This window comes from Fusarium venenatum (assembly GCF_020744135.1).
Source record: "Fusarium venenatum strain MPI-CAGE-CH-0201 chromosome Unknown EDB82scaffold_4, whole genome shotgun sequence".
Taxonomy (NCBI): Eukaryota; Fungi; Ascomycota; class Sordariomycetes; order Hypocreales; family Nectriaceae; genus Fusarium; species Fusarium venenatum.
This window is the reverse complement of record NW_027072132.1, coordinates 4174153-4190522: the sequence shown is the minus strand read 5'-3', so window position 1 is coordinate 4190522 and position 16370 is coordinate 4174153. Positions and strand designations below refer to the sequence as shown.

The window sequence follows — 16370 nt, the reverse complement described above, 5'->3', positions numbered from 1 at the left end:
GGCTTTGTTCCATGGTTTCTGGTGGGATTTGAGCCAATAAAAATGTACTGGGACCGATTCCTATCCATTGTGGTAAAGAACCATGGTTCGGGCGGAGCGTATGTGAAGTTCTTGGATCTGTGGGCTGAAGATGCGAGGGGGGATATGTGTCGCGATCACAGGTCTCGGAGACCTCTTTGTGGATATCTGACAGACACAACGTCTATGCATCAGAGCCATCCGTGTAGTAGTCAAATTGCTTCGGTAGTGGTACGTCTTTTCCACCTGGGGTATCTGGATCGACCTCCTTGTTCTTTTTAGCGGCACCCTCCACTACGAGCGGTTGCTCTTGTTGGGCCAGCTGTGTCACCTGTGTTGGCCCCGAAAGGATATGCCCCCTCAATAACTTGGTCATCTCTCTCGCCCACTCCCAAGGCCTCTCCTTTCCTCCAGGCAAACTGTTGAAGTACTCCCATCCCATTACACCCCCGAATTTTCCATACCGTCCCCGTAATGTGGTAAGCACTATACTAAGAGGGTTGAACGGCACGTAACCGTGTCCATTCTCTGAGTTGGTGAGGAGTCCAATGACGATCTTCTCTGGTGGCCAGCCCTTTTGGACCATGAGATCGTACATGAGTGGGTTGCTGCAGTCTCCCCAGCCGCAGTAGAATTGGGTGTTGTACCAGGCAATGTCGCGACCACGCATAACTTCCAGAGCCTCGTAGTCAAACCCGCTGAGGTTCCTTCTGAAGTCGATCAGAGACATGGCGACCGGGGCGAGAGTGATGATGAAAGCTGGACCAAAGTCGTTGCGAAGACGATCAATCAACCGCACGATTCCACCCAGTGACATCTCCTCTTCAACATCCAGATCCAAACCATCGAGGGCCCTTTCTCGAATCATGTCTCTCACAGGACCGTAGAACCGATCAAACGTGTCCTGGTCAGCATCTAGACGTGCATAACTACCCTGGCAAGCACCGCCCAACATGCCCATGACCTTGACGCCCGAAGCTTGCAAAACACGCAGCTCTGCCCACATTGTCTGGAAGATAGGATGAGACGGGTGATAATCGTTCAGCGTGATCTTCTCAGGATCCTCGTTTATGTGGATGGCGGCGACAATGACGTGAGTGATGGCTATGCCCGGTTGTGTGATGAGGGGCAACGGAGAGATGAGGTTTCCTGAGGAGTCATGATGGGTTTGGTAGTATGTGACTAACCGGGGGAGGGGATTTGCTGATGGCGGAAGAGGAGGCATGGCGTGTTTCTTTTGCCGGTTGAGGTTGTTGATGAGTGAGGTTGAGCTGGGAGCTTGGGGATTGCGGTGGTTTGAAGTACAGCTGTACGCTTTGGTGGAGCTGCTGAAGCCTAACCTTCAGTACATTCTAAGATGTCAGCCAGTAAACTTGACGGCTACAAGACACTTGAACCTGGGGATAAAGATTCCAAATCAATACATTTGGATTACTAACTATAGAAGATATTTATCTAGCTTAATTTGGGTAGCATTCTTTGATTGTTTTAAAAGTTTTGAACTCGAGCCTGTTCCTTTTCCAAGTCCTTCACCCGCACCTTTTTACCTACACATCGACCAGGATGCCATATAGCAAAGAGCATCACAGCCAATGCAATAGGAGCAAACTCAAGACATGCAAAGTAAATCTCGTTTGAGTACAAATGACCTCCAAGTCCTTCGGCAGTTTCTGCGAGACGAAAGATTGTTCGCAGGTAAACCAAGATGGTAGCCACTGAAAAAGCGACGCAGAATATACTTAGTTTCTTACCGCGAGCGCTAATCTCCCTCCGGGCACGGAATAAAAAGGTTGCTGTGAGGATAACAAAGACACTGATGGAGAAGACCTGATAGGCCAGACCTCCAAGAAGAATGTTGTTGGCAACGGTAGGATCTTCACGATTCGACTGTCTCACTCCAATGAGGGCAGCACCTGTAACCTGAACAACCGTAGCAATAACATCAGACGTGATAAAGAACCAAAGAATAAACTTTGGCGGCGCAAGAGAGTATCGACGTCCAAGACGAGGGATCAATGCCGAGAGAATGGTGTAAACGCCTGCAGCGAGGAAAACAGGCGCCGTGACGATGAAGAAGTAGTTGAGGATAAAGTACAGAAGATGGTATGGGTCCTTCTTTGCTGAAAGCGAACGAGCAATATACCCAACGATTTCGAAGAGGAGACCAACAGGGAAAGTGATAAAGTACCAACTTCTAAATCGAATCGTCTGGAAGAGATGGATGATCATGAATAGAGCGAACCAAGCTGCTGCGAAGACGGCAAGGGAGAAAGCAGGCGTGTAGCCATAGATGATGATGGGTGTATCCCACTCGCCATTGGGATTTGGGAAGTTGGGGTCAATGTAGCCATTAATAGGTGGGCGATCTGATTTTGTTAGTGTATATAAAATAAAATATTTAATACTAAACATACCTCCTGAGCTGCTCATATTGAAGACAGTGACAAGTCAAAGCTAATACTTGATAATCACAAAACGGTCTAGTATAGTAATACAACATCAACCAAGCATTAGCAAGGTAGGCAGGGTTGGATCTTTAAATCCTTTGCAAGACCCTTAAAGCAAGGAACGCAACTCACTTCAATTTACCTTTTGTTTAAGCTTCAACAGGTATTCAGTCTATGGGAGAAACCCCTGATGCTAGTGAAAGTCATGAATCATCATTCTTTGCTCGGACTCGCTAAATGGTATGAAATAGGCTGGCTATTGGGTCAATCTTCAAGGGTCTTTGCGAACTACCCAAACGGCTTTTTGATAATCGTTTAAGATTGAACGAAAAACGGTTTCCATGACGATTTGGTTTCCCAATTCGGAACACTTCAATTTGTTAATCAAGAGCGTGATTTGTTTGCTTGCATCTTCACATGAGAATGTTTGGTTCGAGTCTTTACTCTAGCACCAACTGACGCTAACTAAACAATCCAGTGCGCTTTGACCGCTGTCAGAATTCCTTGGCATGTCAAGAATTAAGCGACCGTTGCCGAAAAGACGAATCATATTTAGTTTCTAACGACGACAGTAAAGATTTGAAGATGCTTAGCAAGCCTAATAATGGGCTTCAAGACCCTCTATGAACCGAGATCCGAGCTGTATCTAGTCTAGGTACCACCTACGATCTCTTGACCAAATCAGCGCCTACAACTTCCTCAAAAATACCCTTCCGAATCTTCTGCAACTCTGTCCTCGCTGTCTCCATCTCTTCCTCTTTCCGCTTCAACTCCTTGGACAGGCGATGTCTCCTCTCCTTTGCCTGACTTAGACAATTATTCAAAGCTGCTGTGCATCGCGCTACTTCTCGACGACCACCTGTGATATCAACCTTTCCCCAGACTTCGCCCAGATTGGATGTGACCTCCATGGTGCGCGGGTTAGCCTCGGGAGGTAGCTCGGTCACGTCCGGACCGAGCTGCACCAGCTGATCGACTGCTGTTTTGCTCTGCTGAACGAGGTCCCTTCCCTGATTCAAATATCGGATGTGGTTCATGTCTCCTGATTGAAGAGCCTTGTCTATCTGTTGCAGTCCAGCCGTCATGGTTGCTGTCGCTTGCTCAAGAAGATCCACTGCTTTGTGGTCTAGTTCCAGCGCTGTCTTTGTAGCAACATAAGTAGATAACGCAGCGTCGCTTCGTCGTTCCCTTTCGTCCTCTTCAGGAAACTCAGGCGTCGGGCCTGAAAAAATATCGTCGTAAATATCGTCGAGCTGCTTCTGAAGATCGAGGTAACCCTGCATACTCTGGTCAAGCTCTCTCTTTTTCTCGAGTTCCTGTTCCAGTTTCGCTTTGATACTTGAGTTGTGCTCCGCTGCGTGATGCGCCTGCTGTAGCGTGTTGTGGTAATTCTGTTCTTCCCTCTCAGCTTGACCCGTAAACGAAGTTTCCTTACCGCTGGCCTTGTACAAAAACTTCATGACATGGCCATCGCGGTATTTCTTATGCGACTCAAGGTCAGCCAGGCGTCTGCGATCTAATCCGTCGAGCTCCCGGTTTGAGTCTGCTAGCTGCGACTCAAGGTCTGAGACGATCTTTTGTTGTAGGGCAACATCGGAGCGAATACGTTTTGTCTGCTCCAGCAAATTCAATAGCTCCGATGTTTTTGGAAATGCCTTTTGTATTGACTCCTTGATATCCGTCATTGGAAAGCGAGATCCATTCTGATCATACGAGTTAAATGCAGGCGGCGGTTGATTGTATTCCATAACTGCTGTCATGGTGGAGTAAAGTGAAATTGAAATTGAATTGGAGTAGATGAATGAGTTGTTCGGCAAGTCTAGACAACTATACCATGTGAAGCACTAGTTAGATGGTATTTGAGGAGTCAGATGATGCCCAACTCAAAGTATAACCAACTGAATGTTGAATAGGTGTAATAATATAGGCAATCACTTGGGATGGTTGCTTCGATTTGAGAAATACGAAGCAAGTTTTTAGAATACGGAAACAAGTTGTATATAAACGGGAACAAGTCCTACATGCATAAGCAGCGGCGGCTACAGCGCAACCACAAGTGTCAGACAATACAAGGTAAAACATGACATGAATCGAACAGTGCAGAAGGATTCCCTATCACATTCACAGACAGGACAGGCATAACATAAAAAAAATTCAATAAAATTGGAGCAACATCGTCACTTTTTCCTATCCAAGGCAAGCAAAGGTTCAAGGGAACCACAAGTGATCGACAGCAACTTTCCAAGCTTGTAAGGCTGATGCTTGTTTGGTTGGTAGCGAATGAGTCGAGGAACAAGAGAAAGAGGGTGTGAAGGCGAACCGTTACTTACGTTGAGCTGCCTTCCGTAATTTGCCGGTCCTTTGCCGCGAAAACGGAGCTCACCTTGCCTGTTTGAGGAGCTCCATCTCCAAAAGCGATCACTGACTGAATTGAATTGAACCTCGTCATCGCCAATCATTTTGGTTCAAGGGGAAATAAATGGCTTCGTCAAGAGCCCGTTTGCCTCGTGCAGGCAGACTAGGCGCCTTGTTGCAGCCTTCCAAGCCCCAAGGTACCTCGATATGTCCTTTTTGCTCCATCACATCATCTGTCCGCCCAAGAATACGGACCCGTCGCGATGCCCTCGTAAAACGCTTCGCTTCAACCTCTACGAACTCGACGAATGCCCGCCATGAGCTACAACAGCACCTCCTCGACATTCAAAAACTCGCACCTTCGCTGGTAAATATTTCAAGACTACAATTGGCACTTCAGGGTCTGCGACAAATACCAGGCCAGGAAGCTGTGAGGGTTGCAATTTTAGGACTGGCATCCGGTTCCGATGCGGGACAAAGGGCGAAGGATGTGTTGAGAATCCTAATGACGGATCCGTTGCAGGATGAGCAGGAATGGGAGCGACAATTGAAGGACCACAATCCGGAGAACCCTCTGATTGTTCGAATTCGGTCTACCGAAGAGCAACAGAGTACCTTGACAGTTACCAAATCGAGTCTTTTCAGTGAAATCAACGTCTCATCCGCCGAATGGAACAGCCTCAATCTGGAGTTACTGTTAATGGAGACCCATCTTCCTGAATTTGCCAGAGATGAGCAAGCGAGAGCTGTCGAAGTGGAGGAATCTGTTCTCGTTCCCAAGGTTGGCATTCCCTCAGCCGAGGATCGAGTAACCCCAGTGACCACTCCCGTGCATCGGGCGATCGTGGTAGGCGATGGCTTCAGGGGAGCTGTCAATGCTACAGCAGTACCAGTTGCCCAAGAGGAGGGGTCTGTGTTAAAAGTGGTTGACCTTAAAGGCGTTGACCCAAAGCAGGTCGATGCACCATTTGAGATGGTTGACGTCTCTGCTGCTGACAAGGGCGTGTCGCTTTTCCGCAAGAGCTCCGGTAACGCCATAGAGTATGAGCGACTCTGGTTCAGAAGCAATCTCCCCGCTTTGACAACATGGCTCAAGTCAGGCATCAGCTCTTCCGACGAAACCACAAAACCCGCGGTTCGAGAACTGATATCCTCTCTACTAAACAACGTATTGGCGAGATGCGAGCTTGAGAACCGTCGTGAAATTACGCACATCTACCAGGAGACTCCTGTTGGCCAGGAGCCTACCTTTTCTCCTACTGTGAACCGGGCAGTAGGCGAATGGTCACAAAAAGCACATGCGGAACTACAAGAAGAGCTTGACCTGGCATTTACAGGCAGAAGATGGCGTAAGCTGGGATGGTGGCAACTGTTCTTGAGAGTGGATGATGTTGCTATGCTCACAAATGAGATGTTGAACCAACGGTTTCTACCCACAGCAGAGCGAGAACTCGTCTATCTCACCGGACAGATCGCTCAAGCCGCAAAGGCCGATCAGAAATACCCCCAACCACACTCGTCCAGTGGCGTCAACCCCGACCTGAAGCAACTTGGCTCGGGAGAGTTGGAACCATTCGTGTCAGTTGACACTCGCCCAGCGTTACCCAAATGGCCTGGCCACATCGCTTTCACACGACGATATCTACAAAATGAGACTGTCCCTGCGCTGCAGGCACTAGCTCAAAGACTTGTTGTGCAATCTCTTGGTACTTCAGGTCTCACCACCTCCCTCGGTGCCCTCCTCTACGCGTCTTCCTTCTCCATTTTCGAAGCCGGGGCTGTCGCAGCACTGGGAGTAGTATGGAGTGCCAGCCGTCTGCAGAAGAAATGGGATGCCGCGCGATCATTTTGGGAGGGCGAAGTCCGTGAAGAGGGACGCAAAGCTTTGCGAGGTGTTGAAGAGAGCGTTGCAACTGTTACCAATGTTGAAAAACCACAAGAGCGAGTGGTTGTTGACCCGAAGGGCGATGAGATCAACGAGGTTCGAGAACTCGTGGCCAAGGCTCAAGAAGCTCTTGGACGAATGAAATAAAAAGGGGGACATGTACATTAAAAATGAAGTGAAAGCACCTGAGACGATATAATAGATGGTGACAAGATACCAGGCGTGACAGACATACGCCTCTTTTTTGTAATCTAGTCAATCTGAAAGAACCCACACTCTGCTACGAGGTGACGCATTCCTCGTCGAGCCTCACAATCAATGCAGCATCTCGTCCTCCATGTCTAGACTGGTATCACACCTGAGCCTGATGTATCACTTCCCCCTCTCCTTATGATTCACTTTTACCAAAAAAACGAAGATGATAGACCCCTCGTTTGAAGCTCATGAAAAATCCAAATAAGCCTGAACGCCAAAACACGCATTTGTCTCTCTATTATTCGTCTCTCCTCTTCCCTTTTCTAGGTTTATCGTCCTCCTCGACCGCCTGCGCGCGCTCGGCTGACGGTTGCGCGACCTCTAGCGAGACCGACACCACGGCCACGGACGTTGCGGCTGCGGAACATGGGCGCATTGCGGAGCATGTCGGGAACGATGAAGAAACGCACGTGGGAGCCGCGGATGTAGACCTGGTCGAGATGGGAGACGCGGCCGTCGCGGGCGGTGACGGTGATGTCCTTGAGTTGGACGTTCATGTTGTCCTCAGCTGCACCATATTAGCAGGTATTTCAACAAACACCAATCTATAAAAAAGACGGCGTAGGAAGGAGAGAAGAAGCGTACCATCGAGGAGCTTGCCGCGGTAGGTCTGACCAGAGGTGATTTCGAGGGTAACAATGTGGCCCTGCATACTAAGGTTAGCTCTCTCCACAAATGAAACAACAGTTAACAAGGGGCATACGGACCTGTGCCTCGTTCAGGAGCTTGATGGGAATACCGATTGTGGAAGTCATGATTGCGGCTGCGTTGATATCGAATTTGTCGCGTGTACGAGGCCGAGGCTGAGCTGGAGCTTGGTATATACTGAAAATTGGCGAGGCTTTGGTGGTTGACGAACGAATGGGCGGGTTGAGGTGGAGAAGAGTTGATCCGGCCGGTAGTTGAAGAGTCAAAGTAGCACTGTGTTGATGTGCGGCGGTTCTTCATATTTTAAAAGTATAACCTCTAATTATTCCAATCTCTTGCTCCATAAATACAATAAGAGAATCTTCAATGGTACTTTAAGTTCAAAGTTTATAAAAAAACTACTATTGATTTACTTTCCCGAGACAAATTGGCAGACCAATAAGACTTTATTTGGAGGTGCACAGTGCATCCGTTACAACCTATTCCAGAGATATCTTGAGCTTCGCTCCATTTAGTTACGTGTTATTCGTCAACTCATACGAGTACTATTCTAAACTCCATGAAAATCATGATACCGTTAGTCGTCTGATATGTAAGCCAACCATATCATCATAGAGCATCCAGCCATTTATTAACCTTCGCCTTATTGCTAACCTGCTTTCGTTTATCCACTTCCGTCTTCTTTCCGTGCTTCTTCTCTTTCTGCTTTTTTGATGTTGTTGATGTCCGCTTGAGTTGACCGGGACTTGATATAACCACTACTGCTTCTGTCTGCAAAGCGCCGCTCATCAACATGCTGTCTTCCGGCAACGGCTTAGCGGCAACGGCCTCATCGTTCGTTTGACCCGATGCGACTGGTAAAGGAGCAGGCGGGTCACTTGTTGTTGGTGTTGGTGTTGCGGTAGAGCATGTCGATAGCTCCGGGACTTGACTGGAATAACTCTGGGCTGCGGCCTCATTGGCGGCCTTGGACTCATAGTGAATGTATCCGCCTCGGACATTGGGAACAAACCAGTCCCTGCCAGTAGGTCGTATGGATGATATGTCTTCTAATGATATGTATCGAGCTCGATAGTAGTATAGCCCTGAGTTATGCAGGGACCATTGTGACCACCGCGAACCTTTGTATGATGGCTCAATCTGTTTCATGGTGGTCTTTGAGTGCTGCATCTGTTACGCAGGTTACTCAGGATAACGGAATGTGAACTTTGTCGGTCTGTTGCCAATTTTGAACAGAATCAAGCACGCGATCAACTGGATGCGTCCAACAGATATAAGTCAGGGATAACCCTCCAAGCAGAAACATGTCGCCGACGATCTGTAAACTCCAAGTTCGCATATCGTCCTGTCCCAACATGTTTTCCTGCCCGACAGCCTCACTCTCGTCGCTGGGTACCGAGAGGAAAACCGCATGCAGTGGAAACACAAAATTCGACCTCTTGTGTCGCTAGGAACCCGTGGGCCGTCGAGGCAAGCTTGGTGTACACCTGATTGGGTACGGCATGAGCAAATAATTCATTTAGTTGGTCGAAATATCAAAGGCTTATTTGTGAAAGCTATAAGCGCTGGACAGGTGTCACCGCATCTGCCAATTGAAGCGCTGCACTTTGGCTAGAGCTGCGAGGTTCCTGATCTGGTAAAAAGAGCATGGCCTCAGCCAAGGCCGCCTTGCCAGCTGCCTATCGCGTGCGGCGCGGCTTCAAACCACGAATGGAAAACCGAAAGCATGATGGTAGTAATGAGGCTCTTTGGGCACCAGAGATTTGTGGTTGGGAGAAATGATATCACGACTTAGGAGTAGAAGGGATCACAATGCTGGCTGGATAGAATGTAACCATCCAATTGGTCGCCCGAGGCGCAGATTGGCTTGGAGAAATTGATATGTTTGAACTTACAACCCGCTTATCAGCCGGTCACATTATTATTGCGCTTCGGCCGTCTCTTCGGCCAGTCCCTCTTTCTGGGTATCTTTCTCCTGCTTCTGCCTCTTCCTTGCCTCAAGCTTCTCCCGTGTCTGCTGTTTGCGAGCCTGCCTGTTGAGGCTTCCAATCACTCCACCCTCTTTCCCGCATGGCCACTTCGCGAAAGCAGCTGCTTCATCCTCCTCCGTCCATTCTCTAGGCAGGACAGCAAATGTGAGGTATGACGTGTGGGTCTTAAGATCCGTCTCCGGTCTGTGATAGAGATTTCCGTTCATCCAAGGCTTGAAATCATCTTCGGTGGCCTTTCCGTTGGGCTTGGATGAGTTTGACTTTGGTGTATCGATGTCCATTGCTGAAGAGTCATCTTCAGTATTTGTTGACTTGAAAGCGACCTTATGAAATTCCTTAGTCTTTTGGTTGATTTCCTTTAGTCTTTGCATAGCTTCCTTCACGTCTGCTGGTGCCTGAATGTTTCCTCTTTCAGCAGGGAGATTCGCGCCCACTCGCTCACGGACAGTGTTGATTCGTCGAGCGGATATTTCGACCATATCGATATCTGTCCAGCCTAGGAGCCGGAGCTCTTCAATGGTCCGGGTAACCTGCTCTATACATGGTGAGAAGGTACAGATGTGAACGCTCCTCTTAGGATCAAGGGGCGAGACCCAGTTCTCTTCGTCCTTCAGCTTCTCGGGTCTTTGTCGGGACAGATGGTGAAGGGCTTCCCATGGCGCTGGTAGATCGAGGAAGATTGCCGTAGCCAGGGGAGATTTCCCGTCCACGTTGAAACCCTCTCCATAAACATCGCGGTGTGACAGCTGAACAACACCGTCCAGTTTATGCTCGTGGATCTCTTCTTGCATCTTCTGATATCGCGGCTCATGGTATTCGAAACTGAAGACCTTTCCTTTTCGGTCGTTGCCATCCTTGGGGTACCCGTTGTATACAGCTCGCGCAGAAGCGTGTGTAAAACTACCACTACCGGCGCCTGCTTCGATAATGCGAGTACCGGGAACTGCTCGTATCCTCTGTAGGATGTAGCTGTAATCGGGTGTATAAACAACCTGGGTTCGATGGGGGAGACTGCTCGTCCAAAGTTCGGGGGTCGGTCGAAGAATATGAATAAAGCCACTTGCTGCTACGACAGCCTTTTTCGCAGGCTTAGATTTGACACTAGTAACCTCTTCATCAGGGCCAGTCGTTGTTGGTGTGTCGTCGTCAGTCACTTCACGGCGGCGCTTTCGTCCTCTTGATCCAGTATCAACATTTGATGCGCGGACTTGAGATCCCCAAGGTATATTGAGTAACGTCGAGTGAGGAAAAGATCCGAATCGTGTGTTGAGGGTTGCACCTTCGAGGTAGCCATCAACTGCGCCAGTCGACTCCTCGAGGGTAACGGGTTCAAGGTTGTCGCGTGAGAGAAGAACGATCGCCAGGTCACCAGAAGAAGTGGTGGAACCTGGCTCGAGGAAAGGCGACGGTTGAGACATTGATGCGATTGCACGTCGAGACGTGTCTATTGAGATCGGGTTTGGTTTTTGGAAGAAATAGGATTTTTAGACGTGGCAGGAAAATATTTCCAAAGATACGGCGCGAGGCTGAACGATTAGCGTTTGCCCCACTGAAAACTTAGTGAGGGGCATCCAGTACTACGCTAAAAAGGATCTATCGACCAGGCCATTGGAGGGTTATCGCGGGGACATTGGGACTGCTCCCCTGTAGCTTCCCTGTAGCTCAGGCCCTTGCTTGGAAAACTGATTGATGGCGTCTTTCTCTCCCTTTGACTCGACTGTGACTCAAAGCCTCGTTCTTGTAGACATTTGTCTTGTTCCAAGGTCCCCTTCCTTACAGTGCCTTGCATATACACCTCCTTTCCTCCCTCTTACGATACCCTTCTTCTCTTTCTTTTTTTCTCACCTTCTCACTCTTCTCCATTCGTCTTTATCTTTGGCGTCTGGATGAATTTCTTGCGACAACGTCTTCCAATTCGATCTAAAATCCCCACTCCATTATTCTCAGCCCGACAACGACCCCTCCATCGACTGTATTCGTCTCTAACCGGCTCCAACACGAGCACAATGGAGTCGCTAAAGCTCTATAACTCACTCAAGCCCGGCGCCCCGGTACCATTTGTCCCTATTGAGAAGGGCAAGGTCTCGTGGTATGCCTGCGGTCCTACTGTATACGACAAGAGTCACTTGGGTCATGCTCGCAACTATGTCTCGACAGACATTATTCGTCGTATCCTGATGCACTACTTTGGCTTCGAGGTCAATTTTGTCATGAACATTACCGATATTGACGACAAGGTATGATAGAGAGCAAGCTAGGCATCATGCGACTTGTCTAAACCTCGACAGATCATCATCAAGGCTCGGCGACAACGGTTGCTCGAACTTGAGAAGAACAAGAACTACTCCAAGGACGAACTCCGAGGCCTCGCTCTAGCCGCTTTCCGAGCTTACGCCAAGAGCAGCCTGCCTCTTTTGCTCAAGGACGGGGAGGACATTGATGCGACCAACTACGCCCAGCGAAGGGAAGCAGGATACGGACATGTGCTCGCAGGTGGTACCATTTCTGGCGAGGGAAAGCCTGGAGACGACGAGGCTAAGGTCAAGATGCATCTTAGCAACATGACTTCCGCCGCTGAAGCCATTGCCTCGGGCGAGATCTTCCCTGGCACCGATGAGATTCTCCTTCCCTACCTCGATTCCCTTTACAAAGAGACGATCGACACCAGGGATCAGACCATGTTTACAGATCTGACTCAGAGCATGGAGAAGCTATTTATGGACGATATGGATGCGCTGAACGTCCTCCGACCTGATGTCATCACTCGCGTCACCGAGTACGTTCCTCAGATTGCCGATTTTGTCAAGACAATCGTCGATAAGGGATTTGCATATGAGGCTGAGGGATCTGTGTACTTCGATATCACTGCTTTCGAGAAGGCCGGAAACACTTATGCACGACTGCGCCCTGACAACAGGAACGACAAGTCCCTTCAAGAAGAGGGTGAAGGATCCCTTTCCAAGGGCCTTAGTGGAAAGAAGAACCCCGGTGACTTTGCTCTGTGGAAAAAGTCCAAGGCTGGTGAGCCCTTCTGGCCCAGCCCTTGGGGAGACGGCCGTCCTGGATGGCATATCGAGTATGTTCAAATCGCCCAATCTTGGTTGAGGAATAAGCTAACTGGTATTTAAAGGTGCTCCGTGATGGCAGGATCCGTTCTGGGACCCAACATGGATATTCATTCCGGTGGTATTGACCTTGCATTCCCTCATCATGACAATGAGCTGGCACAGAGTGAGGCTTATTTCTGTGAGCACGGCAAGGGTGAACACACGTGGGTCAACTACTTCCTCCACATGGGCCACTTGTCTATCTCTGGTTCCAAGATGTCCAAGTCCCTCAAGAATTTCCAAACCATCCAGGATGCGCTTGCTACAACTTACTCATCGCGAGGCATGCGAATTGTTTTCCTGATGGGACGATGGAACGATGGCGTTGAAATTTCACCCGACATGAGATTGCAAGCTGACAACTGGGAGTCAACTATTAGCGTAAGTGTGACTCATCCTGCATTTGACCATGACTAACATGGGATAGAACTTCTTTATCAATGTCAAGGCATTGCTTGCCGAGGCCGGTATCACATACGGAGTCAAATCTCTGTCTCTGAGTGCTAATGGCAAAGCAAGCGAGGGGCTTTTGGGTGAGTTGGAGCAGGCCAAGCAGGAGTTCGAGGGTGCCATGACCAACTCATTCGACACACCAAAGGCCATGTCTGTTATCCTCAAGCTGGTCAACACTGCCAATGTTCACTTGAGAGACAACAAGGACGCCGACCTTGCCGCTCTTGAGTCGATTGCTCGATGGATCACCAAGATTGTTGGCATCTTTGGTCTTGACTCAAGTGCTTCACCCCCGTATGAGGGTCTCGGCTGGGCAACAACCATCGCTTCTAATGTCGATCCCAAGACAGCTGTGCAGCCCTACGCTGATGCTTTTACCAAGGTCAAGTCGGACGTTTCTGGCTTATCTCTTGAAAGTGGGGAGATCTCTTCATTGGTTGAGCAAAGTCCTACAACTGAGTTCGAGTCAATCGCAGCCGGCGGCTCACGCGACCCCGAGCAATTGGCCATGCCTTACCTTCGTGCCGTGTCCAAAATTCGAGATGAGCTTCGCCGCATCGTTGGCAACCAAACTCCCGACACTAAGAAGGCTATCCTCGCCTTGACCGACCGCATTCGTGACGATGACCTTACCAACCTAGGAGTGTACCTTGATGACAGACCCGATGGCCAAGCCTCTTTGATCAAGTTCATCCCAGCCGCTGAACTGATTGCTGCTCGTGAGGAAAAGGTTGCTCAGGCTGCCGAGAAGGCGCGAAAGAAGGAAGAGGCTCGTCTTGCACGTGAGAAGGCAGACCAAGAAGCCCGCGAAAAGGCCAAGGTCAGACCGGAGGATATGTTCAAGGGCGATGAGAGATACAGCGCTTGGGATGAGCAGGGTATGCCTACAAAGATGAAGGACGGAAGTGATGTGCCCAAGAGTCAACTCAAGGGCTTGAAGAAGCAGTGGGACCGACAGAAGAAAGCGCACGATGATCTGAAGGCCAAGGGATTGTTGTAGAGGTGGTGTCCATGCGGGTAGGTTATCTAGAAAGAGGAATTTGGAGATGAGAACAAAAGCGTTTCGAGAATTAAGCATTGTGTTGGCCACTTGTGCTTGAGAGTCTCTTGTTGTCAATCGGGTAACTAACAAATTTGATGGTCATGACTGCGAAAGGTGAAGGATTGTTTATATTACGATGAGGATGATCAAAAGGACGCAATACGGCTAGTCTATAGTACATTGTATGGAGTGTTCACGACTAAGTTGGATTCTTCACGTCTGGCCAGGTGGAGTCTTTGTAGTTGATCAACTTTTGATCAAGTATTAGGATATCATTAGGGAATTCATAGACTAGAGTACAATTCTGTGCCTTTATTTGGCCTCCTTCTTAGCATCCTTCTTGGCCTCGCCAGCAATCTCCTGGGCCTTTTCGGACTTCTTCTCCAACACCTGTCGCAGCTCATCGATGGTCTCCTTGAAGAGCTTCTCGCCCTCCTCCTTGTGCTTGTCAGCAACCTCGCTCAGCTGCTGGAGCTTCTCCATAACCTCTCCACCGTTGGGGATCTCCTTGATGTACTTCTCAATGTCGACCCAGCCACCGGTGAGCTCATTGCCCTTAGATTTGGCCTTCTCTGTGGCGTCCTTGACGTACTTCTCCAGATCGCCTAGGTCACCAGAGTCGACAGCGGACTTGGCGCGCTTGAAGAGCTCGGCGGCGTTGCCCTGCTTCAGAGCATCGGCGTTCTTCTCGATGAGCTCCTTGACCTTGGGGTTCTTGTCAAGGTAGGGTTTGGCCTCCTCCAAACCCTTCTTCCAGGCCTTGTCACCGAGCTTCTTGATCTCCTCGACCTTCTCCTCAATGAGCTTGCGAGCCTTGGATATGGTACTGGCACTGAAGCCACCGGCAAAGATGTCCTTGACCTGCTTCCAGGTCTCGTCAACCTGCTTCTTAGCCTCGGGGCCATACTTGTCGCCGAGCTCCTTCAGTTGGTCAACGTTGCCGCCTAGCTTCTCCTTAACTTGAGGGTGGTTGTCAATAATGTCGCTGATGGCGTCACCGGCGAGGTTAGCGACCTTCTTTCCGAGATCAGCGATGACATCGAAAGCTTTGGAAGCAGTTTCCATGCTGAGGCCGGACTTGGACAAGTCCTGGAATTGCTTGTAGGCGTCCTTGACAAGCTTGTCGGCCTCGTCCTTGTTGTTCTCGCGGACCTTCTCCCAGTCCTGGAAAGCAGCATCGACGTAGGCCCGGCCACCAGGAATCCAGCCGACGTATGAGTAGGCGTACTCCTTGATGTAGTTGACGGCCTGGTCGGCATCGGGTGTCTTTTCTTGGAGCTTCTTGGCGGCGGCATCATACTTCTTCTGAGCCTCGAGGGCGACCTTGTTCACACTTGAAACAGCGCGTCCAGCAGGTGTGTAAGAGTAGATACCGAAGAAGAGAGCTGAGCCGACGAAACCACCAGCAATACCGGATGCGAGATGCATGCTGCTCGATGATGATGAGGTGGAGGATGTGGACTGGAAGCGAACTTGGCGACGAGGAGCGCGAGTTGCTCGTGCGGCACGAGGCACGCTTGATCGGATGAGAGGACGAGCAGGAAGCATTTTGTCGGATTGTGTGAGGGTGGATTAGATTAGATGGTTGAGGAGAGTAGAGGAGAGAAGATGATTATTATAAGGAGGGGAAAAGAAATACTCGGGAGCAAAGTAAATAATGTTTGCGGTTAGCTAATAAAATGCCTAAGGAATGACGTATTTGCACGGTCACGTATCATCACGATGGAAACAAAATGACTGCAGCTAATAGTAGAGCTCAATGGAAGCTCAGCTCTGGAACAAAGCTCCGGAATGTGACGTCAATGACGCTCATATGCGGACATTGCGGGGGGGAGACATTCCAGAATTGGTTTTTCCCTTGAATTGTCCAACCACCGTCTTTTATTCTTAAAAGTCAACGCTAACAAGATCGAGATGAGATCGAATCCTTGTTGTAGTTCCGTTGAAGATCAGGGGAGTGCTTTCAACGTTTTGACGGGTTTAGCCGTCCCCATGTTACGTCACTATTAATTGACAATGCTAACACAGTTCAGTTACCAAGTTCAATCCCAGTATCTTGGTTCTAGACCTTTCTACTCTGAGCAGTTGCAGTAGCTTTGTGGCGTTGACTGTTGCCAAATCAATGGCCAAAGACTCTTGTTACTCTGGTTTCATCTTAATCTACAAAAC

At 49.3% G+C, this 16370-nt stretch overlaps 8 protein-coding genes across 8 annotated transcripts; 2 read left to right on the top strand and 6 right to left on the bottom strand.

The window, feature by feature from the left end:
- Positions 1-202: 202 nt before the first annotated feature.
- On the bottom strand, positions 203-2448 carry EDB82DRAFT_480548 (glycoside hydrolase superfamily; the record flags this gene model as incomplete). The annotated part of the gene is made up of 3 exons (XM_025738425.2): positions 203-1353; positions 1566-2384; positions 2433-2448. 3 exons carry the CDS (start codon positions 2446-2448, stop codon positions 203-205), a joined length of 1986 nt encoding a protein of 661 aa, XP_025593187.2.
- A 483-nt stretch (positions 2449-2931) lies between these two features.
- On the bottom strand, positions 2932-4689 carry EDB82DRAFT_515133 (uncharacterized protein). Its single transcript, XM_025738424.2, has one exon. It carries the CDS (start codon positions 4223-4225, stop codon positions 3128-3130), a length of 1098 nt encoding a protein of 365 aa, XP_025593186.1. The 5' UTR covers positions 4226-4689; the 3' UTR covers positions 2932-3127.
- Positions 4690-4864: 175 nt separating this feature from the next.
- On the top strand, positions 4865-7000 carry EDB82DRAFT_322554 (uncharacterized protein). Its single transcript, XM_025738423.2, has one exon. It carries the CDS (start codon positions 4945-4947, stop codon positions 6850-6852), a length of 1908 nt encoding a protein of 635 aa, XP_025593185.1. The 5' UTR covers positions 4865-4944; the 3' UTR covers positions 6853-7000.
- A 229-nt stretch (positions 7001-7229) lies between these two features.
- Positions 7230-7715, bottom strand: EDB82DRAFT_480545 (uncharacterized protein; the record flags this gene model as incomplete). Its single annotated transcript, XM_025738422.2, has 3 exons — positions 7230-7468; positions 7546-7606; positions 7668-7715. 3 exons carry the CDS (start codon positions 7713-7715, stop codon positions 7230-7232), a joined length of 348 nt encoding a protein of 115 aa, XP_025593184.1.
- A 502-nt stretch (positions 7716-8217) lies between these two features.
- Positions 8218-8757, bottom strand: EDB82DRAFT_529915 (uncharacterized protein; the record flags this gene model as incomplete). Its single annotated transcript, XM_025738421.2, has 1 exon — positions 8218-8757. One exon carries the CDS (start codon positions 8755-8757, stop codon positions 8218-8220), a length of 540 nt encoding a protein of 179 aa, XP_025593183.1.
- Positions 8758-9376: 619 nt separating this feature from the next.
- Positions 9377-11096, bottom strand: EDB82DRAFT_322536 (tRNA methyltransferase complex GCD14 subunit-domain-containing protein). The gene has a single exon (XM_025738419.2). It carries the CDS (start codon positions 11015-11017, stop codon positions 9530-9532), a length of 1488 nt encoding a protein of 495 aa, XP_025593182.2. The 5' UTR covers positions 11018-11096; the 3' UTR covers positions 9377-9529.
- A 509-nt stretch (positions 11097-11605) lies between these two features.
- EDB82DRAFT_480542 (tRNA synthetases class I (C) catalytic domain-containing protein) lies at positions 11606-14159 on the top strand (the record flags this gene model as incomplete). Its single annotated transcript, XM_025738418.2, has 4 exons — positions 11606-11836; positions 11888-12675; positions 12730-13087; positions 13134-14159. 4 exons carry the CDS (start codon positions 11606-11608, stop codon positions 14157-14159), a joined length of 2403 nt encoding a protein of 800 aa, XP_025593181.1.
- Positions 14160-14513: 354 nt separating this feature from the next.
- Positions 14514-15749, bottom strand: EDB82DRAFT_480541 (uncharacterized protein; the record flags this gene model as incomplete). Its single annotated transcript, XM_025738417.2, has 1 exon — positions 14514-15749. The coding sequence occupies one exon, from the start codon at positions 15747-15749 to the stop codon at positions 14514-14516; it is 1236 nt and encodes a 411-aa protein (XP_025593180.2).
- Between the last annotated feature and the right edge of the window lie 621 nt (positions 15750-16370).